A 27,993-nucleotide genomic window follows, 5' to 3' on the forward strand; every position below is an offset into this window, starting at 1 on the left:
CTCTAGAGTAGCACGAGCTCCGGGAGCGTGCAGCAGCGTTGGGCATAATGTCCTGCTCATTGCGCAGGCGCCGTCTACAGCTGACTCACAGCTGTTCAGCTTCGGAGATTTTCGCCGGCTCCCTTGTTGTTCGTAGCAAGCGCTGCGCCTGCGCAGTACAGGGGGGTCATTATCTGCCGAGGGGAACTTTCTCGGCAGAACACCGGTTCAAACCCCAACCATAGCCACCACCTGCCTGAAGTTTGCATGTTCTCCCTGTGCCTGTGTAGGTTTCTTCCCACACTCTAAAGACATGCTGGTAGGTTAATTGGACCCTGTCTAAATTGGCCTTGGTATGTGTATGTATGAATGCGAGTTAGGGACCTTAGATTGCAAGCTCCTTGAGGGTAGGAACTGATGTGAATGTACAATATATATGTAAAGCGCTGCATAAATTGACAACCGCTATATAAATACCTGTATTAAATAAATAAAGTAGAACTGAAGGCAGAACTTTTTGTCTTCATTTTTGATAGAGTAAGGGAGGGTTTTACCTGTAAAGTTTTTTTTTTTTTTGCCAACTGTGTCCCACTGGGGAGATTTCCCTTCACTTCCTGTCCCATAGCCACAACAGGAAGTGAGTGGAAATTCCTTCAAAGTGAAGGAAATTCCTAGTAGGCGCCAGGGTCACCAGAATTAGCATGCCAATTGGAAGATGTTCCCTCTTTGGGTTTTCTTTGGGTGAAAAGGGGTCACCAGGACAAATAGTGAGAGTGAATCTCCCTAATCGTGATAATAACAGCAATAACAAGATGGCAGGTGTTCTAATCCCTTTCAAATTGATCCAAAACTAAAAAAAAGTTTTGCCATCACTTATTCTTTAAGTTTACAGAACACCTACCCCTCTGCTCATCTCAATACCAAAGGGAGGGGGGTTGTTCTGGAGTCCTACAAGAGGAATGGAAACAGTGCAGGAAACTGCGATAGCACAGGAGGTGATCAGTTTCTGGTAGAATCATCTGGTCTTTCTTGCACTATTTGAACAGACATTTATTTATTACAGATACTTATACAGCGCCGTCAATTTACGCAGCTCTTTACATATATTGTGTGTGTGTGTGTGTATGTGATTATATATATATATATATATATATATATATATATATATATATATATATGTGTGTAAAGAGCTGCGTAAATTGATGGCACTATATAAGTATCTGTAATAAAAAAATTATATATATATATATATATATATATATATATATATATATATATATATATATATATATATATATATATATATATATATATATATATAGTATATTTACATCAGTCTCTGCCCTCAAGGAGCTTACAATCTAAGGTCCCTAACTCACATTCATACATACACATACTAGGACCAATTTACTGACCAGCATGTCTTTGGAGTGTGGGAGGAAACCCACGCAGGCACAGGGAGGACATGCAAACTCCATGCAGGTAGTGCCATGATTGGGATTTGAACTGATGCCACTAGTGCTGCTAGGCAGAAATGCAAACCACATAGCCACTGTGCTGAACTACAGCAAAAGGAGTTCCTTGTTGGGATTTACATACACTTTAAGACCGCTGTGTTAAGAACGGTAATTATGGGGAGAGATATTTGTGAAGGAACGGCTGACTTCCTGTTGGAAAGCTCTGGCTGGACACTGGTCATTTTTTTTTTTTTGCAGCTTGGAATCTTTAACAAATGAACACAACAAGCTGTGTGCATTAAATGCATATTTGCTTCCCATGGCAACCACTACTGCGAAACACCAACTGGTTGCTTTGGGCAACAAGGACACTTCCTATAGTTTATGTAAAGAGTTTCCATTGAGACTTGGACTTCGGCGTACCTGTATACAGTTCTGAGTGTTATTAAAAACCTCCCCACATGTTGTGTGTGGGTTGACCTTTAAGAGCGCTATATGACATCCTTTTTATGATGCAGGCTTGTCTCATGCAAGAACTATTTATCATTTCACATTTAGCTATAGCAAAAGCAACCCAGTGGTTAAAAAAAACATGAACTGATGAGTCATGATACCCAGATTAAACCATCTCTGTTCTTGGCTAAGGGCACAGTATTGTGTCTTTAGTGCAGTAATATTGTATCATCTGAGCTGCAGAATACTTTACAATACCTGTGCAGCAGATTTTGAGGACCTGTTGTGCCCTCTCCAAGCCCAAATCTAAACATAAAAACAGAAATATAATTGCAGATTACCAGTCCTTTGATGCAGTGGTTGTATCAGTTTAGGCTTTGTTCCTTTTTTTCACCTGGTGATCTGCCCAGCAACACACTTCCTGTCCTAGGGTGACAACACTCACTTCTTCACAGTATCTATGGAGAAGCAACATAGCCACCCTGAAAACGAAACACTGGGAATTGGACAAAAATGACGTAGCAGGTCAGCTGCTTGGCACGGGCACCATTCAGAGAATGATTTACAGTGATTTATAGCTTCCAAAAGGATCACACAGGTATGGTATATGCATAGTGATACTGGTCCAAGAAAAAAATGTCATACTTGGAATCCTTCTTTAAAGAGTAACTCCACTTTTGTTGAGAGAAAAACATTCCCCTCTGGGTGATCTATGTACATTGCAGGGATTATAACAAATTTTGTTGCAGATTCATAACTTTTGTTATTCTTAAGAAATCTATGTGTGTTCGTCTGTGTCCATGTGGTAAGGTAATCTAATAGGAGTGGCCTCTTAATTATCAATCAGCTGCTGTGCCTGCAGGCCTCTAATAAGGAGAACTGCTGGGCCTACGTCCCTTTAGACGTGATTTCCTGTTGGGAGTATCTCACCAAAAATGACATTTTGTTCTGACTTGTATCTTACTGTGGACTTCTGGGAAATATCAGTGAGCCAATCACATAAGCAGGAAATGATGTTTCTGGGGGGTGTTCTGTAGACATTCTGTCTACAGAACACCTTCAGGTAGCCATATTGCATTGCATTTAACAGAAATTGACAGAGCTGCAGATTGAAAAGGAAAGGTTATTTTTAATAACATTCAATTACAATGAGACTTGTGACGCAATTGTATATGCTATATTATTTTTTCTTTATTTGCTATTTTTTTCCCCATGAAAATGGAGTTACCCTTTAAATATGGAATTCTAGACAAAACTTTTTTTTTTTTTTTTGTCCTGGATAGAGCAGGGAAGTGTTAAAACCTCTGTCAGATTTTTTTACCCAGTTGGGGAAATGTCTCCTCACCTCTTGGCTATGAAGGGCAAAGCTGTAACATACATAATACATATCCTGTTTATGGAATGGGCACAGACACCAATAAAAAGCTGACAGTAGATCTAATCTTTGTAACCTTTCTTACGCTCTACAAAGCTAAAGTTTGGGATGGGGATCCAATACATTTTGTTCCCTAAAGGCTTACCTAAGAAAAAAAAAAGAAAATCTGGCCAGCCTCTCTCTACCAAAAATATTTCTTACAAATCCAGGCCCAAATATTGTCCACAGAGACACCGATCAACCTAGAGGCCAACACTACTGCCACATAATACTCACATGCATATAAGGTAGTCTGGTCTCTCTTATTAAGATAATGGAGACAGCTATACCCCTGCATGTAAATAAAACCTTGAAATGTATGTAAACGCTAAAAAGGAGCTTCTCCTATTTACTCGTTTTGGTCTGTGTATTGGACCATTGGAAGCATTTTGTTATATATGTTTGAGAAGTGCAAAAAAACCTGTTGATCTTGTCTGCAATTTAGAGCTGTCCTGTGTCCTCTGCACACTTCCTGTTTATTCTAGCTCTCCTAATTCTTATCTTGGACTACAGAATAATTAGACTTTATGCTGCAGACGTCTAATGAATGAACTCTGACGTTTTTTTCTACGGTGTTCCAATGGAGTTCACTGAAACGGACTTGTCTACACACGATCACACCAAAGTCCAATCGTTTAGAACGCGATGACGTACGACGGGACTAGAAAAAGGAAGTTCAATAGCCAGTAGCCAATAGCTGCCCTTGCGTTGTTTTTGGTCCGTCGGAATAGCCTACAGACGAATGGTTTTCCAGATAGGAATTGATTCCGTCGGAAAGATTTAAAACATGTTCTATTTCTAGGTTCGTCAGAATTTTCTAAAGAAAAAGTCAGATGAATCCCACACACGATCGGAATGTCCAATGGAATTATTCCATCGGACCTTTTCTCCCGGAAAGTCCGGTCGTGTGTACCCGGCATAAGAGTAGGTGAGGAAGAGTAATTTTGCAGAGGACAACTGGGTCTCAAACCCCATCTTGAAACAGTGATGTGCATGAGAGCAGTGGCACTCCCGGGTCTCTCTCTCCTCATTGGCTTAGATACACCAGCAGGAGTGAGGTGAGAGCGGGGCGGGGGGAGGGGGGTGGTTCTGTGTATGAATGGGGCTTGATATGGGGGCACTTGTTGCCTGTGACAATGGGCTTTGGGATTGTGTTGATGGCGTCAGTTTAAGATGCTTCTGAGATATTTCAGAATTTATTGACAGGTGCATTTGACCTGTTTTTGACCCATTACTGACCTGTTTAATTATGGGTATGCAAATGCCATTTAAAGTGAAAACAATCTGTTGACACAGGTCCTAATATGGACTTATCAGACCTTTCTGCTTACCAAAATAGAGCCAAACTTCATTTTGTTTTAAGGAATGCAATAATGAGAGTTATACAGGGGCCTCCACTGCTGACCTCCGGTGAAAAAATCCAGCAATTAGTAGGTATACTTGGAGCAAAGTTACAACTTACATTCTGTATAGTCTTTCTGGGTCAATGGGACGCCTAACAACCCCCCCCCCTCCGCTTGTGGTTCCACTTACTGGGAGCTACATTACTACTGTTTTCCTGCAAAGGTGCTGATGTGACGGGTGGGTGGACCACAGCCTGCAGCAGGGGACACAAGCATTGGAAACACATTGGGTGCTGAAGCCGGGTTAGTTCTGCCAGGCAGCGAAATTCAGAGTCTCTGGTAACAGGCCTGATAAATAACATTACCCTTCTTTTACACCTTTTTTTTAACATTAGACTTGCTTTAAAGCAAAATCTATTGCACTTGCAACTAATGAAACACCCAGCCTACAGCTATTACATGTAGAGGATGACGGTTTGCTAAAATATTACGTCTGCTCTCTATGCAACAACACATTATCTGCCTTATCCATTATCTACTGAGCCTGCCATAAATAGACAACAGAAAGAGATAAGGATAAAGCAGAGTATGCTACGCTTTTGACGTCTATTTATGTTAGGCCCAAAGGACACAGAATGCATTTCTTTATAAAAAAAAAAAAAAAAGCCGTCCTTCACTATTCTGTCTCCATTTTTACCCCATGTTTTTAAAATTTGCTGATGAAGGAAGGACAGGGCTGCCACTTAGCTTAATTTAATCCATCTTTGCCTTGTCATTGCTGGCTTCTCTTCTGAAAACAGGACCCAACGTGGGCAAAATGTTAGCAAGTTTTTCTTAAAAGAGAAGACCCTTTCAGCATCTACAGAGGATCCCTTCAAGTGTTCAAGCAACACACTGATCGCATTCAATAAACATCAAGGGGCTCTCCAGACCATTGGCCCAAGTGACGTGACTGGATGTCACACGGGCACTGAACCGGTTAACGCTATGAGTGTCTATAATGTTACCTTAATAGAGGCCTTGTCAGGAGATATTCTCCTGGAAGGCTATACTCATTTCCAGTGGGCAAATTTCCTAGTAGAAGACAAACCTCCCAGTCCATATTTGTTTTTATGAAACCACGAAAGTCATACATGGAAAAAAACACAGCTTGTTGACAGTAAATCAGCTGATATAGGAATGGCAAGCACATTTATACAATTTAACAATCACAAAGAATGCACAGCGATTGAGGGAAACCCTTTAGAATGGCCATACACAGAAATTAAGCATATGTTATATTTCACATTTTTGGACAGTTGTGTATCTGTTTCAGCCTTATTCAATAAACAGCAATCCACAACAGTTAATTTAAACTGAAATTATATGTAGAGCCAAAACCTTGGCTAAAGTTGGTTAAACCCCGCTACATTTTTGTTTCTGTGCGTGTACTGTAGGGGAGATTATCCTTCACATCCAGTTTCAAGATAAAACAGGAAGTGAGAAAAGATCTTTCCAAAGTAAGATAAATCTCTTAGACAGTTGTCACCAATTCAAGATTTCACCTCTATCCCTGTTCCACTGTCACTGCAGAAACACATTAAAGCAGAGTTCCACCCAAAAATGGAACTTCTGCTGATCGGACTCCTCCCCCCCTCCAGTGTCACATTTGGCACCTTTCAGGGGGGGAGGGGGGAGCAGATACCTGTATAACCCAGGTATTTGCTCCCACTTCTGGGCATAGATCACCACAGGCTCCGCAGTGATCTATGCCATGTCCGGCCCCTCCTCTGACCCCCCCCCCCCTCGCTGTCTTCTGGGAGACACACAGATCCCAGAAGACAGCAGGGACCAGTGAGGACGTGCAGCGGGACTCACGCATGCGCAGTAGGGAACCAGACTGTGAAGCAGCAAGGCTTCACTTCCTGATTCCCTTACCGAAAATGGCGGCGCCTCCACCCGAGAGCCGAGGGACAGATCGGCTTCGGGTGAGGACATCGCGGGCGTCCTGGACAGGCTTTCAAGTGAAAGTGACCTGAGCAGCTGTACAGCCACCGGATCACTTTTACAGCGCTGCGGATCACTCCCCCCAGCTGCCCGCAATGCATTGGAAAAGTGTGAGGGGGTCCTAAAGGTAATCACTGTTGATTAGGAATCTAGGAAGATATTTTCTCACTACTTTTTGGCTTGGAATTAATCTTTACAGATTAGGATAAATTGAAAAATTGCACTATATATATAAATAAATATATATATATATATATATATATATATATATATATATATATATATATATATATATATATATATGCAAAGCATATCACAAATACATGAATGCACAGAGCTAACTAAAGGCATGCATTTTGCAAACACACCACCTTAATGTAAATAAATGGAAGATTTATGCTGTTTTTACTACTATAAGTAGACAGCAGCAGTAAAAATAACTGTTTTGAAAAATAGAGTCCAAATTCCAGTTATTGGATTGGATGGGTTTTCTTAGAAAGTTAGGCTCACCTGGAAATAGAGTATCTAAAATAGAGCATTTTCTTATTCTGTTGATCTAGAAGTGTAACATTTGAGGGACTGTGTGGTACAACATACTCACTATGGCCTGCAGACATGTAAATGTGGTCTGTGTTTCTCTGAACTTAAGACAGCAAGCGTTCATATTTAGACTTTGACGTTAACCAAAGTGTAACATGCATCCTGCACTTTACATATACATCAATGCGTCTTTACAGTCTCGTGGCAATTGCAGCACCTTTTCATGAGCTCTACTGGCTTACCATAAAAAGACAAACCACTATCTACATAAAACTATAGACTGAAGGGGAGAGAACAGTATTTCTGCAGTTTAAGTGCATCTTGCAATGTTATAATTAGAAAAAGCTCTACTTTTCACTTAAAAAAAATAGTTCTTGAGAGATAATGATGTCATCATTCTGCTGCAGGCAGCAAGAAGCAGTTCCTCCAAATCAAACAGGCTACAGCTACATGGGCTATTTTAAGTAGCTCAGTCATGCTAACATAATCACTAGTAAATAAAGTGTCTCCAAACCCACAAGCAAAATGTAATATATTGCAGCTCACCAGTTCTTAGATGTAGTGGCTGCATTCATTTTCATTTTCTGATTTGTCTCCCCTTTATTTTCACGTTGTGATTCTGCCAGTAGCACACATTCTATCCTAGGGTAAAAACGCTGACAACGTGTACTGTATCTATAGACAAGCAGTGTTTTCACCTGAGGCTGCCCTCTTGATTTAGACCAGTGGTCTCCACACTCCGACTCGGGGGCCAGATGCGGCTCATTGCTAGCTTTTATCTGGCCCCTGGCACACTATTTCCATCCACGATACCAACAATGGGGCTTAATTCCCCCCAATAAAGGGACAGAATTCCTCCCAATAACACCAACTATGGTACACAATTCCTCCCAATGACTGCAAAGATGGGGCACAATTCCTCCCAATGACACCAACGATGAGGCACAACTTCTTCCAATGGCAACAATGATGAGGAACAATTCCATCCAATGACACCAAAGTTGGGGAACAATTCCTTCCAATGACACCAAAGATGGGGCAAAATTCCTCCCAATGACACAGATGATGGGGCACAATTTCTCCCAATTACACCAACAATGGGGCACAATTCCTCCCAATGGCAACAATGATGGGGCACAATTCCTTCTAATGACATCAAAGATGGGGCACAATTCCTTCTAATGACATCAAAGATGGGGCACAATTCCTCCTATTGACACCAATGATGAGGCACAATTCCTCCCAATGACACCAATGATGGGGCACACTTGCCGCCACTGACACCAACGATGGAGCGTTATTCATCCCACTGACACCAAAGATGAGGTGTTCTTTCATCCCACTGACGTCGGGACCTTTTCTACTCCTACTTCTACTTCTAATCTAGACCATTGTTTGAGTTATCAATTTAGTGCATATAAAAGGTACAAGGAAACTGGAATATTGGCAAGATCAACATGTATTTTCTGGGGTTGCAGAAATTATACTTATGCTGAAAAAGGCAAACAAATGTAGCCATCAAATCTATGAACTAGTTATCTGCATTATATTATGTTTTAATGTGTAGATTTAAAAACAATGTAATTGCTAATGTAGTGATTGATTGCTAAACGAATTAAATAAATGAGTCATTTTAATGTAAATTAGCATGTAGTAGCAATGAATCTTGTGTGATCACAAAATGTTTGAATTTTATGTGATCACTACCACATGCAACTCATGTAACCACACTTTAATACAGCATTGTGTTAACAAATGTGCCTTGGTCTTTTTAGCAATCTTTAAGGGGGGCATTCATCCCACTGACCACGAATATAAGGAGCACTCTTTCCACTGACCACCAATTAAGGTCATTCCTTTCACAAAAAAACAATATAAGAAGCATTCTTCCCAACCACGAATGTAAGATGCATTCTTCCCACTGACCACAAATGTAAGAAGCAATCTTTCTCAGCTGGCAACAAATGTGAGGAGCATTTGCCCAACTGGCCCCTTACATAAGAGACATTCTCCCCACTAACCACCAATGAACAGGGCATCCTTTCCACTGACCCTACATGTGAGAAGCATTCTCCCTGCTGACCCCTTATGTAAGGGACATTCTCCCTACTGACCACCATTGTATAGGGCAGGGGTCTCCAAACTTTCTAAAGAAAGGGCCACTTTTTATGTCCTTCAGACTTTAGGGAGGCCGGACTGTGCCCAGTGGGAGTAAACAATGCCCGAGCTTTGGTATTAGGGGGAGAAATAGTGGGCGTCAGTGGGAGGATTAGTGCCCCATTTTTGTTGTCAGTGGAAGGAATTATGCCCCATCGTTGGTGTCAGTGGAAGGAATACTGGCATTGTCTAACTGACCACCAATTTGGGGGGGGCATTCTCCCCGCTGAACTCTTTAGGCAAGGGACACTCTCCACACTGACCACCAATGTAAGGAACATTCGCCCAACTGACCATCAATGTATGGTGAATTCTCCTCACTGACCACCAATGTATAACGGCATTCCTCCCAGTGATCGCAATTTTGATTACTGCTGAAAACAATTTTGCTGTACAGAGCAGACTGGGTGTCAAATATGCTTAGTATGCTATATTACTCATTCTTTCAGTTATGCTTATAGCTCAACTTACCATTCACAATAATGCTGTAGATACATTATTTATCAGCAGGGTTACCATGAGACCTGAAACTTGTTTTGAGGGTTCCTCTGAGTTACAAATTTTAAGGAAGGATTCTTAGTTAGCCATACACTAGTAGTTTTTGTTTAGCCTGCTATACAGCGTAGATGAACAAATCTCTCTCTGTGGGTATTCTGACAGCTGGCCCTACCAGCTATCAAAATGAACAAAACAGCAGCTGCATCTGATTTGATGCAGCTGCTGTTTGTCCGAAAATGTTCCAGCAGGCTGTTTCGACAAAAGTCGATTGGTCAATTGACTTTTGGCAAACTAAGCAGGGCCAGCAAGTTCCTCAACTAGCCATGTATGGCCAGCTTTAGACAATACTAATTACATATCTGTTTCTTTTTTACACTAGCTATGTATCCATTGTTCCAAATAGAGATTTGTTACCAAAACAGAGCCCACTAGGTATTGATTCTTAATTCTGGAGTTCTAGCTAGTTACCCCACTCCTTCGAAGGCAATATAGTTTCCTCGGTTTAAAAACAGAAGAGTTAAAGTGTGTGGAGCAATCCGGAGCTTCTATGTGGATTAAAACTCTAGGTGTGGTACAGAAAAATGCACAGTTTGACTGCCACACCTATCCATTCTAATAAACTATCACTAAGCAGATCTACTGTATCTGTTGACTTAAGGCACTGGGACTTTTCTTAAAGTAATTGTAAAGGCTCATTTTTTTTTTTTAAATAACAAACATGTTATACTTACCTCCTTGCAGTTGGTTTTGCACAGGGCAGCCCCAATCCTCCTCTTCTCAAGTCCCTCTTTGCTGCTCCTAGGCCCTCCGTCCTTTGAGTGCCCCTCAGCCAGCAGCTTGCTACAGGGGGCACCCAAGCCGAGTCAGAGCTCCGTGTATCCATTTAGACATGGAGCCCCGACCTGGCCCCACCCCATCTCTCCCCTGAATGGCTGACTGACTTTGATGGCGCCGCTGCTCTATCTCAGGCAATCAGGAGGAATGTCCTGGATGGCTGAGGGGATCGTGGACATCGCTGCAGAGAGAAGGGGCTCAGGCAGGTAATTAGGGGGTGCTGGGGGGCTGCTACACAAAGAAGGTTTTTATCTTGATGCATAGAATGCATCAAGATAAAAAAACCTTCTGCCTTTGCAACTCCTTTAAGGTGCCCATGGACATTAAAATTTCTGGAAAGCAAAAACCTTTTTTCAGCATTCTGTGCTGAGTAGGACTATGGACAATTTTAGAACCCCTGCCTACTTTTTTATTGCTGTCTTTAACCCCACTTGTAGGATCCCCCCCCCAATTTATCCTGGTCACCGTTTTCAGAGAGACAGTAAGCGGAAATTCATAATTTTACAGTTGTCACCACAACAGAAGGCGAGGGTAAATCTTCCAATGGGGATACCTGTTCTAGGGGCAACTGTCGAGGAGGAGAAATTTCTTAATTTGAAGAGATTTCATTCCCGCTTTCAATTGTGTCTCAGGGACAGTAAGTGAAAGGAAATCTCCTCAACGGAACACAAACAGCAAAACATAAACTGAAAGTGGTTTTAATACAACTCTATCCAAAACTTTTTAAAAATTGGGCAATAAAGTACTTACACTTCAGTTAACAGCTTCCTGGATTATAGGAGAAGTCCAGGCAAAGCTCATTGGGCTGGACTTCTCCTATGGATCACAGGAGTCCAACCCGTTTTGCACTCCTGTGACACGATTTTAGCAGAGAGAGGACTGAAGTCCGCTCTCTGCTGATGTCACGGATATCAGCTCTGTGTCCTCCCGACAATGGGAGTCTGGATCCGCCAGATGCCTGGACTGACACCCGCTTCTGAGAGGTTGAGACGGCCGCCCCTGCCTCTCCACAACTCAGCACTACAAAGAGCGAGGAGGGATCAGAGCAGAGAGCTGTGACTGACAGTTTACAGCTCTCTGCTCTGGGAACTGTCAGAACCGAGCGATCGGCAATGTTCGATTGCTTGGTTCTCAATGTAAAGGCGCCAGGGGACAGATAGAGCAACCAAGGTAAGTATAAATCAGGAAAAACAAACCAACCCATACTTCTTTTTTAAGCACAGTTCCAATGTCAATGAAGCAGCACTCTTGGGGAATAAAATCATTGGGCATGTTTGAAGAGCTATCAGGTCACTATTGTGTTCCCCAACACCAAGAGTATAAGTACAGCCCCCCATCACTCACTTCATTGACCTAAACAGGATCCCCATGTGACCAGATTGTGAACTGACCAAGGAGGTATTGTAAGTTGATCTGAGCATACATGCATGTTCTTAAAGTGTATATATATATATACCCAAGAAACAAAAATGTAATAGATTGCAGCTTGACATTTTTTTAGATGTGGTGGGTACATTGGTTTCCTTTTATTTCAGCTTTTTTTCCCCTTTATTTTACCCAGTGATCCTGCCAACAACACGATATCTGTCATAAACCAACAATGCTCACTCACTGTACTGTATCTCTAGAGGAATGCTATCCTAGGCTGTTTGCTCCTGATTTCCTGAACAACTTCCCCTCTCTCCATCACCATACTGTAGGGGCAAATGCCCTGTAGTTCACAGAGGTGAAGTGTTAACACTCATCAGATATAACACTTTCAGTGGTACATTTAACAAACCAGAAAGAAGCAAATAAGAGAATATCACTGTTATGCCCTGTACACACGGTCGGACATTGATCGGACATTCCGACAACAAAATGCATGGATTTTTTCCGATGGATGTTGGCTCAAACTTGTCCTGCATACACACAGTCACACAGAGTTGTCGGAAAATCCGATCGTTCTGAACGCGGTGACGTAAAACACGTATGTCGGGACTATAAACGGGGCAGTAGCCAATAGCTTTCGTCTCTTAATTTATTCTGAGCATGCGTGGTGCTTTGTGCGTCGGATTTGTGTACACACGATCAGAATTTCCGACAACGGATTTTGTTGTCGGAAAATTTTATAGCCTGCTCTCAAACTTTGTGTGTCGGAAATTCCTATGGAAAACGTGTGATGGAGCCTACACACGGTCGGAATTTCCGACAACAAGGTCCTCTCACACATTTTCCATCGGAAAATCCTATCGTGTGTACGGGGCATTAGGGTGTACATAAACAGCTTCATCATATTCCTATGTAACCATACAGCCAACAGGATCACAGATTAAAGCAGACATTTGTCGGCCACAGTGTTCATGTGCTTCAGTTTGGCTATGCAACAATGTTATAAACATTCATGTTGCAGGGATAAGCTTTTTGCATATAATCTCACCAATGTGTCTTTTAAAAAACATTGCTCTCACTCCTGAATTGTAATTATAGTCACATATCTAGTCAGACTTATTTTCTCAATATGCAGGTTCTGCTTTCTGATAAATACTTTAGTATGACTCAACAACTATGACACCATACCTATGCTTTGCTCTAATTTTCAGTATAAATGCAATTTGGGTAGGGTCAGTCTGGTAAAGAAACTACAGACATTCTGTATGTCTAATTGATCTTATCTTGTCAGTCTTTTAGCAGGAATGCTGACCACATTCCATATTATACAGATAGCCAATAGAGATATAATCTGCAAGTTTGTAAATGATATACAGTCATGAACTATCCCAGCAGTGAACATAAAAAAATGACTCCCAAGTGACATTACTACAAAAACTCAAGATGCGTATTAGAAATACATGAGGCCTTCGGGTAAGACTGCGTAGGTTAAGCATTTTAATAAATAAATAAATGAGTCTGGTCATACATTATGCAATCCTATCGTACAATTGTCCTATAGATTTACCTAAAGATGGTCAAACCTAAACACTTTCCGTTTGTAAGCATTCATACATAGTTGAAGATAAATCTAAAGGAAACTAAAAAATGAAATTGTATAATGTTTGGCCAGCTTAACAGTGAATGATTCCCTTTAAAGTATAATTTAAGGCAAAACTGTTTTTTTTTTTCTTTGGATTTGGATAGAGAGGTGAGGGGATAGAACATCGGACAGTTTTTTTTATTGCTGTCTTTGTCCTTGTTAGGGAGATTCACCCTAATTGTCCTTATCACCAGTGTCACTGGAAATGAAGCTCAATCCTTAAAATTTGTGTTGCCATCAGAACAGGAATAGAGGGGAAACCATCCAGTGGTGACACTTGTTCCCATGACAATGGTCTAAAAGGGGAATTCCCTCACAATGGAAAGATATCCTCTCACTTCCTGTTGAGTATACAGGACAGGAAGTAAAGGGAAATCTCACCAATGACACACAGATTGCTTTAGATATACTTTAAAGATGATATTTTCACAAGCAGTGCTATGCAGACATATCCAGAACATAACCAGGCCCTGGACTTCCACTGCAGCAGAAGCACAGCTTGTTTAGGAATAAAGCCTCAGCCAATAAGGCCTCAGCCTGATTTGCCAATGATGGAGGAGAAGCACTCTCTTTCCCGCTTATAACACATCTGCAATGCAACAATGACCGAAATGCTCTTGTGATGTTCTTCTGCCTGTCATTTTTAGTCCTCGTGTGCAGGGGGAATGCAGGAGGCCAATAAAGAAATCACATTCAGGTACTTATGCGAACTGCATATAAAATTACACTCAGTTATTCTTTCTAATAATTGTGCAGTAACATTTGGGTTTGAATGGGACAATGACCAAAAGAAAAAAAAAGTAGAATAATATGTATAGAAAATACATTATGTTGTAGCAAAAAAAATCAGAATAGACCAATGCCATATATAAAGGGATGGGACCCACCTGTGGCACAGAGTGCAATAAAGGTCTGTGCATGCTTTCGGACCATAAGCAACTTTTCTTTAGGTAAAGGCAGCTTCCGTAATATGTGTTCAAGAAAGTCATGTGGTGTCACAGCAGCAAGGTTCCACTTCAATTTTCCTAAGACCACCAGTTCCCATTCCTAGAAATAATGCCAACACAAAGCTGAGTCTTTTATCCAGTCATAACTTACATGCATGTCAATAGTCATTCTTGAGTATTAGTACTAAGGCTGGCCATACACTATACAATTTTCTTGTACAACTTTCCTTTAGATTTACCAAAATCATATAATAGTAGGGCAAACCAAAACACTTTCAATTTGTATGCAATCAGGTAGTCCCTTGCACTAGATAATTGAAGGTAAATCTAAAGAAAATTGAATAAGAAAATCATATGGTGTATGGCCAGCTTAAGTTAAATCATCTGATGGCAGATAACATATGCTAGATTTTCTCAATTTTTTTGTGACTACTACATTTGTTTTAAAGTATATATGTAAAGCCAAAACTTTTTTACAAAGAGTTGACATTGGGATAACATCCAGAATTTTTATGGAAGCCTCCCATGGCTTTACTGGCCTTCAAAGTACTTAATCTGCAGGTTGTAACTCCCTCACCAGCAAGAGATGATATTGGGATTTGAACAAAAGTCTTTCAGGAAGTATCCCAGGCTATACTGGCCTTCAAAGTCCTTAACCTGAGAGTTTTAAACCTTCACCAGTGAGAGTCAACATGAGTATTATAACCCATATCTTTGAGGAGGCTTTCCATGGCTATAGTGGCCTTAAGTGTCCTTCATCTGCAGGTTGCAGCCCCTTCACCCACGAAAATCAACATAGAACCAATGCCTTTCAGGAAGTCTCCCCAGGCTATACTAGCTTTCAGAGTCCCTAATCTGCAAGCAGTAACCCCATTCACCAGTGAGAGTCAACATTAGGATTAAAACCCATGTCTTTGAAGATATCCACCATTGCTGTACTGGCCTTCAGAGAGATTACTTACAAGTTGTGGCCCCTTCACCAGCAAAAACAAACATTGAGATTAGAACCCATGTCTGTCAGAAACTCTTCCATGGCTATACTCGCTTTCTTTCAGAGTAGATAATGGTGGTTATTTCCTAAAACTGGAGAGTGCAAAATCTGGTGCAGCTGTGCATGGTAGCCAATCAGCTTCTAACTTAAGATTTTTCAGTTAAGCTCTGACATTAAAACCTGGAAGCTGATTAGTTTCTATGTACAGATGGACCAGATTTTGCACACTCCAATTTTAGTAAATCTCCCCCAAAGTGTTTCTATACCAAAAACTTTTTCCTTTAGATTTGGATAAAAAAAGGAAAGCTCATCTAAGTAGAAGAGTAGCAGGGATTTTTACGGTGCAAAAAAAGTCCAGAAAAAGTTATTGTTTAAAAAAAATATATATATATATTAATATTTTAATAAGTTCAAGGTTAAAAATACATAAACAAATATTCACAATAATAATATGCAAATATGGTGGTCGGTAAAAGCAGGTTCGTATAGAGTAGATACATTGCACATTAACCCGGGTTAATATGCAATGTATCTACTCTATACAAACCTGCTTTTACCGACCACCATATTTGAATATTATTATTGTGAATATTTCTTTATGTATTTTTAACCTTGAACTTATTAATATATATATGTTTTTAAACAATAACTTTTTGTGGACTTTTTTTGCACCGTAAAAATCCCTGCTACTCTTCTACTTAGATTTACCTTTTTATTTTGGCATGACGTGCCATTTGATTGGGGTTTCACCACTAATCAGACCAATTCTGTGCTAAAGGAAAGCTCATGTTCACAGAACTCGTCAGGTTTTACTGCTTTCAGGGGCTTGGTTAGAGCGTTTCCCCCTCACTTTCTGTTCTACGGACAATCTTTTACCAGACAAGAAGCTAGGGAAAATCTGCAACAAGGAAAAAGATGGCAATAACAAGCTAGCACTCCCCTACTTAACTTCTTTACGTCTGTGTGTGTTACTGTTGGGAGATTTCTCCTCATTCCTGTTTTAGAGACAATTTTTTTTTACAAGACAAGGGAAGAAATCTCTCCAACAGAGCCTCCATTGGCAGTAAAACCTGACTAATCGTACCCCAATCCATCCAAAACTACAAATGTTTCGGGTATAGATACAATTTACACTGTCTATGTCTTTCAGGAAGTCTCACCTGGCTGATTGGCAATGGCACTTAATATGTAGACTGTGGCTGTTTCACCAAACCTATTTTTTTTAAGTCTTAGATAGAGTAGAGGATGGCTAAGATCCTTGTAAGTTTGCCCCTCACCACCTTGTTCCTGTAACAACTCTAAAATGTTGGATTTCCCAACACACCACATCTGTACCAATGACAATGGTCCCCATGACAAAAAGAGAGGGTAATTCTCCCCAGCAGGGACACAAAAAGCAATAAAAAGGGGTTCTAACACTGCTTAATTTAAAAAAAAAATGGCTTTATATATGTTTTTAGAGAAGCTGTCCCAAAATCTAAACACTTCAACCTAATTATGAATGTCCACATCAACACAACACAATAAACTGAAATATTCAGGCAGCTGTAATTTTAAGAAAATATCTTGTTTGCTAAGTCTAAGATTTAGTCTTTCACACTCCAGCAGGCTTCACTTCACCTCTTCTCTGTGGCACTCCAATGTGGTCCCTCACTGTCCCACATATAATGCAGGGCTATTAATCCTGCCTTATGTGATATCAGCGTACGACTACAGGCCAAAGTGCTGAAGAGAAGTGGCTTCAGGGGGGCATCACACACCATGAAGGAAGCCCATTGAAGCAATGAATTAGGTATTACAGCTTATTCCTCTTCACCTAGACCTAAGCATTTAACCCTTGCAGTGCGGGGGGCTCTTCAAGGGTGTTTTCTGTGTAAGTGATTATATCACGCTAACTGCTGCTACTGCAGTTGTGAGCTTAATCCTGGCTTTAAGAGGTAAAAGTGATTAGGCAGCTCTAGATCGATCACTTTTACAGGACTCTCAAAGAGACGCACAACCCACCCCCAATCACCAGGGTTCCTGGACTCTCCCATTCCACTGGAGAGCCCAGGATACAAGAAACAACTTCCCCCAATAACACCGTTCACGCTTTTTTCTTTTGTTTAAATGAACTTTATTGAAATGTCACACAGTGACATTTCAGAGTTTAACTGGCTGCACTGTGCACACCTTCCTCTCCATCGCTACGCAGTTGTGAGAACCAGCCACACTGGAGCCAAGGCATTTTGCCTTGTTTTTCCACTGGTGGTGCTGTAGGACTGTGTTGGAATAGCCATCCAACGCAGTCCCACTGCACCTGGTGTGAACAGACCCTAAAGGCTTTTAAAGTGGCCTAATTTTGGGTACCATCATTTTTTGGGGTTCCACTGGTGTGCACAATTTTAAGACTAGACATGTTTGGTGTCTATTTGCTCATCGCAACCCCATCTCTTATATCAACAAAAATTAGATATAATATTGTTTTTGCCTTCACTGAAATTCCTTTAGTGTATTTTTTGCCTGAAAATATGTGTTTTATAAATAAATTGCGCAAATGTTATGCATCATAAAAAATTGCTACTACTACCATTTTATTCTCCAGGGTCTCTTCTTTTACAAAATATATATTCTTTTTGGGGTGTTTACAATAATGTCTAGAAAAAAAATGCTGATTTTAACAAAAATTAATGAAAAAATATAAAATTTGCCCCGGTAGACAAGTGATTAAGGAAAGTCTATAATAACCTGATATGGATTTCTTCTCCCATTGCAGCTTGGGAAATTAAAAATGAGGGCTCTTATATGTTGCAATAAGAAACAGACTTTTTTTTTAACAGACTCTGATAAACGACGTCCAATCAGATTTCAGCTGGTATGGCAGCAGTAGAGTCGCCATAGGTTACTGCACTTTTCACATCCTCATTACTATTTGCATTGCAATCTTCTTTGCGCAGGTGTGAAAATAAAAGCAAACAGCTGACTATGGGCAACAGCAACACTTTTCCTCTAAAACTTGAGGCTGGATTCACACTTCTGCATTTTACTAATGTTTGTGTATTAAGGTGTGTTGTGGCACATGCAAACATGTGTTGCATGTTAGATTTGGCTGCTTTAACACACAGGAATGAACCAAGGAACAGACATGCAGCATTTTTTATGACACAACTCACCACAATGTATGATAATGCACTACAGTGTGTTGTAATACATTGCAATTAACATGCATTATCCTGCATTTCAATGGCTCATGGAAATTGCAGAGGTGTGTTTGAACCCTGAATGTTTAAAATGTACACTGCTGCTGCTAAACAGACATTTGGGAGCAGTTGAGCATTTTTTTTCAACTGCTCCTGAACTCTCCTCTATGTTATCTTATCAGTACATGTGCACAGGTTCGTTTACTGTAGTTTCTAGGCAGTTGTGACTTTTTTTGGAACGCAAAAAAATGGGCTCAGATGCTGAGTTTAGAGGCAACTCGCGTTTAGCCGCGTTTCGTTTACAGGCGTTTTTCAAACTGCCGTTTTAAACGTGGGTTACTGTCAAGTTAAATCGTTCAGGAGAGATTGTATAAACGTCCTATGTACATGAAGCCTTACACTACCATAAAAAAAGTTAAAAAAGCGGTTTGCACATTGGCAAACTATGGTACCATTCATTCCTAATGACACCATTGCCAACAGACATGCTTGTACAGCACCACAATGCGCAGTAATGCACTGCAGTGCATTAAAGCATACTGCATTATGTTTGTTGTTTTGCTGCAGTGCCATTTATTCTTATGCCGCGTACACGCGATCGGAAATGCCGCCAGCAAAACTCAGATGAGAGCTTTTTGTCGGAAAATGCGACCGTGTGTATGCTCCATCAGTCTTTTCCTGGCGGAATTCCAGCCAGCAAAAGATAGAGAGCATGTTCTCTATTTATCGGTCGGGCAAAGTTCCTATCCGAAAATGCTTTTGTCTGTATGCAATTCGGACGCGCATAAAATCACGCATGCTCGGAAACAATGTGACGCATGCTCGGAAGCATTGAAGTTCATTTTCTCGGCCCGTTGTAGTGTTATACGTCACCGCGTTCTTGATGTTTGAAAGTTCAGAGAACTTTTGTGTGACCGTGCGTATGCAAGGCAAGCTTGAGCGGAATTCCGTCGGAAAAACCATCCAAGTTTTTTCTGATGGAAATTCCGATCGTGTGTACGCGGCATTATTGGTACCCCCAATGCACTATGCCAGTGGATGTGCATTGCAGCGCACCACAACACATTACTGTGTTGTACAGTACTACTACGTACATGCATTTTTTTTTTTTGCCGTGCTAAGACAGCCCATTAAAATGAATCTTAATACAATGGATGTTAACACGTGTGTGTTAAGGCACAGCAACAGTGTGCACTCAGCTTAAAAGAAGGCTCCAGATCTATCAAACTGATCCTGCTTTTACTAGTGACTCATCGACCTGGAACAAGAATGCCAGACATAAGTTTTAATACTTCACTGGCTGCACACTTGTTCCCAGACAGCAATTTTACTTCCTAACCAACTTTTACTACATAGTGAAAATTAGAATGACAGCCTGTCATGTCACTTGTAGTGCAACAATAGATGAAGACAAGTAATAGACCAGAGATAGTAGGCCTTAAAGTAGAAGAAATAGTAGCTCATGGCAAGAAAACACATTCTTAGTAGTACACATCAACCAATCAGAATTCATCTTTCACTATTGAGACTGCACAGAACTGAAACTGCTTGCTATGGTTTGCTGCACCTTGTACATTTACATTATACTGTATATATATATATGTGCATATGCATTATTTATAATTAATAAATCAGATCACTCTAGAACAGGGGTAGGCAACCTCGGCCCTCCAGCTGTTTTAAAACTACAAGTCCCATGAGACATTGCAAGACCCTGACAATCACAGGCATGACTCCTAGAGGCAGAGGCATGATGGGATTTGTAGTTTCACCACAGCTGGAGAGCTAAGGTCCCTACCCATGCTCTAGAACATCAATCGGGGTTGCTAGAAAAAAACTGCAATGAGCAGATGTGCATTTACTCATAAGGGACCACGTCCCCCAGAACAAACAACAGCTCTAAAAGGGTATTTTACAAGTCAGAATGCACTCTGTACATATATGAGTAGCTGTTGTTACATATACAATAAACTTCACAGTAAACAGAAAATTGCTCTTTTGCACACAACATAAGATAGCACAAAATTATCACTCTGTTGGGTGTTATTTACTAAGGCAGTTCAAAGAGCAAAGATGATGTGCAGATTCCAGTAACTCACCCCAGCAAGTGTGGACAATGACTCTGGAATTCAAAGCCAGTCAATCCAATCTATGAGTCAACAGGTAATTTTAAAGAGAACCAGTTGTGTTCTCAGTACCCTGTTAAGTACACAGCGCCTAGTGTGCAATACTCCAGTGAAGTCCAGTCTGGATTCAAGACTTGCTTTAGTCATAGTCATGATGGACCTGCAAATTAGCATGGCTTCGTGTTGGTTTTATGTTCCTTTTTAAACTGTAAAGTTGAATGCATGCAGCTTCACTGGCAATGGCCTCAGCATCCCAGGAGAAAGATGAGAAAAAGAATTTGCAGACAATACAGATAAGACTTTACAGTGTCCAAACCAGGTAAAGGGGGCACAAGCATGGAGCTTTCTCAATATAAATGATGTACTAGGTGCTGTGTGTTTCACAGGTTAGTGAAAATGCGACCAGTTCTCTTTAAGAAGTCAAGAAAGCTATTTACAAATGACTCTTTGGAGGTTATTTACTAAAACTAGAGTGTGCAAAATCTGCCGCAGTGCTGCATAGAAATCAGCTTCCAGGTTTTATTGTTAGAGCCTAAGTGAACAAGCTGACATCAGAAGCTGATTGGCTACCATGCACAGCTGCATCAGATTCTGAGCGCTCCAGTTTTAGTAAATCTCCCCCTTTGCCTTAATGAATAATTCTTTTAATACAGTGTATGTATAATTAGAAAAGTTCTCCCTACCCACACTATGAATATTTTATGCTCCATAGTTTCTGTCTCAGAACAGACCCCATTGCCTCCATGGTGCAAATCTCTGTCTAAAAGAACTATGTCCAAAAAGGCTGCTTCTCCTGTTTCTCCATTTTGAGTTGAAGGTAGAGGTCTTCTTGAAAGTACATCTGTCATCAGGTGTAAGTAGCCATTATGATACAACAGGTGTAACTGGCCTCATTTGTCAAATATGTTCATCCCATCCATGAATAGAGCCATCAGCATAATGGGTTATACAAATAAAATCCAAGGGTACAATGATATGTAAATCACGACTTTTTCAGCGGCATGAGTCGAGGGATGGCCCGCCCCTCACACTTCCCCCTAGTAATTACTAGTAATAACCTCGGTGAGGCTTCTTTCGACTTTTGCTAAGAAGTTTGAGATTTGCACAATAGTATGCAATGAAATTTTGGGGCCCCTGAGGAGCTGTGGGGAGATACACATGGGTTTTGGCTTTGTATGCTATGCATTCAGCCAGTTTAGCTATCCATGCCCGATGACAAGTACAGTTTACAGTGTTATTAAACCCAGGACCCTGCATTACCTATATCTGATCTCCCACGGTACATAGAACATGGAAATGCAATTATTTTAGTAAATATAAACTGCTAAATAGCTTTTCTTATCAGCAGTTAACTGACTGTTACTTCTATCAGTGTCCAGCCAAGTACTGGTTAAAGCATGTAGGAGGAGTTTTCTGTCTGAGAGTGAGACTACAAGACCCCTAACCCTCTGTCTGGACAGTGCTGATTGGCCCTGTACTGATCACATGCATCCTCCCAAGAAAAAAAAAAAAAACTCTCTAGCAATACACACCAAACTGAGCAGGTGCAACCTGACTACAAAGACTCTGTATTATCAGGAAATTATTAGGGGACAGTGGAAGAAGAGGAGGATCAGAGAAGCCAGGGTTTTTATCCTTTTTACACAATGCGGAGGATTAACCCCTTAGGTTCCACAGTAAGTATAAAAAGCATGCTTTACTGCATATACAGACTGATTTTACTGTTGTGGCTTTAGTAACACTTTAAGCACTGCATTACATTCATCAGGCAAATAATGGAAGCAACATGTATTACATATAACCAGGAGTTAAAGGGATAAAAGGACCCAAGAAGATCTTATGAAAATAGTATCTTCATCCATATAAAACCTAATATTAGATCCAGCCACGCTACATATCCAGTTGGCTATTTTTGTTTCAAGCATTTACTGCACAACTTGCTAGGTCTTATCTGAAATATGGAAAACACACAAACATAGCCTTAACAAAGCAGCGCCAATGGATGTGCATCGCATAACAGCCATTTAAAAACATATCTGTTGTAGGATAACTCTGATAATATCAGTTCGCACCTGACTGACTGCTTACTGCTATTAGAACTTAAACATAATTCCAACATAACATATAGACCTCCCAATGCCTCAAACATCCACACATATGTGAAAACCTAAAAATATTTGGATCTATGTGTGGCCACTTATTACGTCAAAGTCATGAACCACAAAAAGTAAATACTAGATACACACCAGCTCATCTCTTATCAGTGTCAGTTAATAAAGTCCTTTTTTCTTCATACACATATCTCATTTAAAGTGTTGCAGACAGTGCCTGTCTACTTAATAAAAAAAATAAAAAAAAGGTTTCTGTGCAGCCCCTAATAACATGAAACAACCACAATGCTCCTGATGACCAGAGACTATTTGACTTAGGCTGCTTATTATTTAGGTGGAGAGCTTAGAGAGAGCTTAGAAGCAGGGTTGCTTTTGTTCAAGTCACAAAGAGCAAAGACTTCTCTTTTTAAATAAATGCTTTGACGGAGTCTTACATAAATTAATTAATATACATCCCACTAGGTTCTGGATAGCTGCCATCCAGTCTCTGCCACTAGGTGGCAGAAGATACCGCAGAAGAGTCAGAGGAGCCCAACGCCATATGAAATAAAACTGCTTTCACCTCCAAGTTTTATCTATATAAACACATATCTCAAAGTGGTATATAGAAAGAACTTAAAAAGTTTGCATGTTAAAAAAATAATGTCTGTAAAAAAGTCACTCTTTTTTCCCCAAGAATAGAAAAAAAATATATACTGTATACACATCATCTATTATAAATACATACCTAAAAAAGAGACATATGAACATATGTTTTGTGCTAGAATATTTAGGGGAAAAAAATCATAATCCCAAGCAAGCAAGGCTTTAAAAAATAATGTTTAAAGGGCTGACCCTGAGCATGATAAGAAAGTTTCCTAGGGAGTTAAACCAGAAATACCTTTCCCATGGAAGGACAAAAAAAATTCTGTACATATTTATTTTAGGTAACAGGGGCTGCTTACCAGCAGCTCTTGGGGTTTGATGGAATTGTCAGTATATATGCAAAGTTTTTCTGCGGTTAAAGGGATAGTCTCTTTCAGCTTGGAGGCGAGGAACATGCAGACCGCCCCCAGAAGCTGCAAATGGCACTTTCTGGTGGGAATCACAGCTAAAAATCTATCCAAATAGTTCATTGCCAAGGGGAAAACTTCTTCTTCGCACTTCTGCTCTTCGCAGACCTATGGAAAAAATGAACAGAAGGGGGCCAGGCAGTATAGATGGGGGGGGGGGGGAAGGGGGGGGGTACAAGAAAGGATAAGAAAGTATTGAAAGGGGCAAATTGCATGCCAAGAATATAAGGGGAAAAGAAGATAACATAAAACAATGTGCACAGAAAACAGGGCATAAGCATGCAGAAATAAGAAAGATAAAGCAAAACATGTAATAATAATAACAAAACAATATGGAGAGGTGGTATGAAAGAATCAAAAAGTAATTTAATTGTGTTGAAATAGATACAAGTAGAGGTTAAAAGAATAATTATATCATTTAAAGCCATAGAGGTTAGAAAAGGTGAAATATTGATGAAAAGAAACAAATAAGGCCATATGTTAAAGAATAATAACAGAATAATATATAAATAAAAGAAATATATAATAAAGCAACAAAAAAGTTACAACATGGAGGCAAGGATGCAAAGCATGAGCAGACATGTGAGTTAAAAAAAGTTCATTAATATGGAAATATGGAAAGGTGTTATGGAGCAAACATTGGGGAGATTAGAGGCAAAATAGAGGAATAATATAGGAGTAAATGGTTAAAGAAAAAAAACAAACAGGACAAAGTATCCAAATAGCAAAGTATGCAGGTAGAGAAGCAAGATGGAGGCAAACATGCAGAAGCATGAGTAGGAAAATGATAAAGTTAATATGGGCAAAGGTGAAACAGCAACGGGGTAACATGTACAGGGAGAAGAAGGCAAACATATAACAGTTTATAAAAATAAAGCGGAAAAGTAAGTGTAAAGGTAAGCAAATGAAGTAAATGGATTGAAAAAGACAGACGAGGAGCATGAAGTATAAAGAGACAACATGGAGGCAAGCACAGAAAAGGCATCAGGGAAAGTAAAAAAAGAATATAAAATAAATATACAAAAAGCAGTGGAAGCATGACAAAATAAGGGAGGAAAATGAGTTTTAAAGGGTCAAAATGACAAAATATGGAGAAGAAAGTGGTAGGAATGGGGGGTGAAAGAAGAGCAAGAAAGGGAAAGAGGGAGAGAGAAAGGGAGGGGACATGGTTAAATAATGCATTGAATACGGCAGAAAATCAGACAAATCTTTAATATAAAAGTTTCTAACATGTTACATTATGATGTGTCCAGACTGGGGTTCACCTTCACAGCCCCTCTTTGCTCCATGGGAAAGGCGAAAGAGAGAGACAAACACATTTCAGGTCACACTCCACCCCAGCCATTTGGACAAATTCTGAGTTCGTCATTTTTTCAAAAAATATTTAAAAATACTTAAAAAATGCCTAGACGCCCGCTTTTTGCGGGGGATGGAAGATCAGACCCCCCTGCATCTTTACCGACAATTGTGGGGACTGGGGGGGCACGTTTTGGGGGTAAAAGTCTCGATGAAAGCAAGGGGGGGCTGGAGGTCCCAGGGTTGCAGGAGAGCATGGCTGCTATGGAAGGAAGGAAGGAGGAGGAGGAGGGGGGGGTGAGGTTGGGATGGGGCTGGGGTGCTGCATGGGGGTCTGCTACTAAATCAGCGGTGCCCCCCCCCCCCTCTTTTTTTAAATTAAGGGGTTCAATTCAAGATCACCCCCAAAACCAGCCGGGTTCATTAACTCACGGCCCTACACCAGCAATGCACGCTATTCACAGACCAGATGCCATCTACTGAAGGATCGGGCCACCCACAATCTCAGGCACCCCAATCTACACCGATCAAACTCACAGCTCCCCCAATCTGCATTGATTTTTTTTTATTAAAGCCCCCCCTCCCCCCCGGCGGCCCTTTAATTAAAAGAGGATGAACTCTTTAGGGTGATCTGGCTGATCTTATACACTGCACCCCCCAAAAAAAGGTAAGCCTAAGAAACTCAGCACCCCTACACATGGAATGATGGCAGGGTTAAAAGTCATATTAGCAAATGAAGTCGGTCCCCCTTTACCTGTACCCAACCCCCCCTTCCTTTTTAGGGGGGCAAGGAGTGACCCCCCATCTAGGGAGACATCTCCCACGTTGTGCCCAGGAGCAGTTTAGAGCTGGGGGGGGGGGGGGGGGGGTGAAACATGTCACAAAGAAGGCAATGCATGGGGAAGCCTGTGTGTGCATACGTGGACTAAGTAGAAGGGGGACCTCTCTTTTCCCCAGCACCCCTTAGTCCCTTCCTTGGACCCCCCAACAAGTCCGATCAGCTCCAGCCGATCCCTGCCAACAAAACTTTTTTTTTTTTTTTTTCCTGCTGCTGCAAAGAGTTTCATTAAACTCTGCAACACGTGTCCATGTCACCCTCCTGATTCCCAGTACAATATAAAGGCTTCCAGACACCCTACAAAAGAAGGAGCACCCCGATCACGAGCCCCACAACACAGCCATTGATCCCAGCAGCAGGCACAGAGAAGGGGGGGTTCTGCTTATCCTTGCATCCTGCACAGAATGCCTTCCTTGTGTATGACAGCCCAGATCTGTATGCAGGGATGGCCAATGTGGATGGATCCTGGGGACGATCCTGCATGCCACATACACATTGCAATCCTTCCATACATCTGCAGCAGGCTGTCAAACTGCAAACTTTTTTTTTTTTAATTCTTTTTCTTGAGATGTCAAAAATGGAAATCCACCAACCTCCAGCATCCAGGTGGCCACCATCCTCCGCATGAAGGGCTGGATGTCCTTCTGGACACATTTGAAGTAGGAGCATTGGGGCAGATACCTCTCCTCCACGGTCAGCAGGTTGTGTAGGACCCGATCATCAAAGAGCAGCGTGGGGTCAGTCTGAGCCCTGCGGACAGTCTCCAACTCACAGCATAGCAGCTCCATGCTGGCCGCCTCCTCCACGGCTTCTCACTAGCTGACAGTATTGGATCCACTTCCACGGGTGCAGATCAAGCCCAAGAGGGGGGGACGAGAGAGGAGATTGAGGGGGGTAAGGGGGAGATCTATTGTTTCCAGTGCACACCAGGCTCACACCAGTCTCCCCACTTTGCTCCCTGGCTGCACAGTGACGCAGCTTGCACTAGGGCTGGCCCAAGCACTTGGTGTTATTATGTAGAACAGCAGCTGGCCAGACTTTTTAAGTTTTTTTTTTTCCTCCTCTCTCTCTCTCTCCACTCAGCAAGCAGGAGGCCCTAGTATAAGGGCACACATGACAGCTCTTACACTTTTTTTTCCCTTTTTAACCACGCCCCCATCTGCCTTATACAGAAAAAAAAAAAAATTAAGTCTCACTTTGTAGGTGCTATCAATTGCAAGCAGGAAAAGAACTCTTCTTGGGAGTCGCTTTGCCTTGCAAGGGGTAGGCTAGGTGGGAGGTAGAGAAAAAAGTTTTGAAAAGAAAGACATTTAGGTGAGGGGTTTGGAGACGTCGGGGTTCTTACTTTTGCTGCATAATACCTAGTACACACAATGATATTACCCGACGAATCATCGCCCCCCCCCCCCTTTTTTTTTTCAGCATGCTAATCTCATATCGAAAATGAAGCGTTTATTAAAGTTACGAAAATTCTCGTACGAGAGAATACAAATTTGGAAGTGATGTAATGTGTTGTAGTGTCGAGCTACATCACCAATCTTGTCTCCAAATATCACCCAAATCCACCTCTCCGCTCTTCTCAAGACCTCCTGCTTTCAAGCTCTCTCATCTCCTCCTCCCATGCTCGTCTTCAGGATTTCTCCAGAGCTTCTCCCATCCTCTGGAACTCGCTACCTCCATCTATCCGGCTATCCCCTACTCTTGCTACCTTCAGGCGATCCCTGAAAACTCATCTCTTTTCAGGAAAGCCTATCACGTCTCCAACTAATCTCCTACCAC

General features: G+C 41.1%; 1 protein-coding gene across 2 annotated transcripts in view; it reads right to left on the reverse strand.

Annotated features, from left to right (window-relative positions):
* CCND2 (cyclin D2) overlaps nucleotides 1–27,331 on the reverse strand; it is a 76,403-nt gene extending 49,072 nt beyond the window's left edge. For both annotated transcript variants that reach the window (XR_012242938.1, XM_073621253.1), the window contains exons 1-3: nucleotides 26,808–27,331; nucleotides 23,973–24,188; nucleotides 14,562–14,721 (exon numbers count right to left, since the gene is read on the reverse strand). Coding sequence is in view for 1 of the 2 variants with exons in the window: in XM_073621253.1 (XP_073477354.1) it covers nucleotides 14,562–14,721; nucleotides 23,973–24,188; nucleotides 26,808–27,002 (571 nt within the window). In the remaining variant the exon portion in view is untranslated. The remainder of the gene's footprint in view (nucleotides 1–14,561; nucleotides 14,722–23,972; nucleotides 24,189–26,807) is intronic.
* Nucleotides 27,332–27,993: the final 662 nt, after the last annotated feature.

Source organism: Aquarana catesbeiana, linkage group LG03 (genome assembly GCF_042186555.1).
Source record: "Aquarana catesbeiana isolate 2022-GZ linkage group LG03, ASM4218655v1, whole genome shotgun sequence".
NCBI lineage: Eukaryota > Metazoa > Chordata > Amphibia > Anura > Ranidae > Aquarana > Aquarana catesbeiana.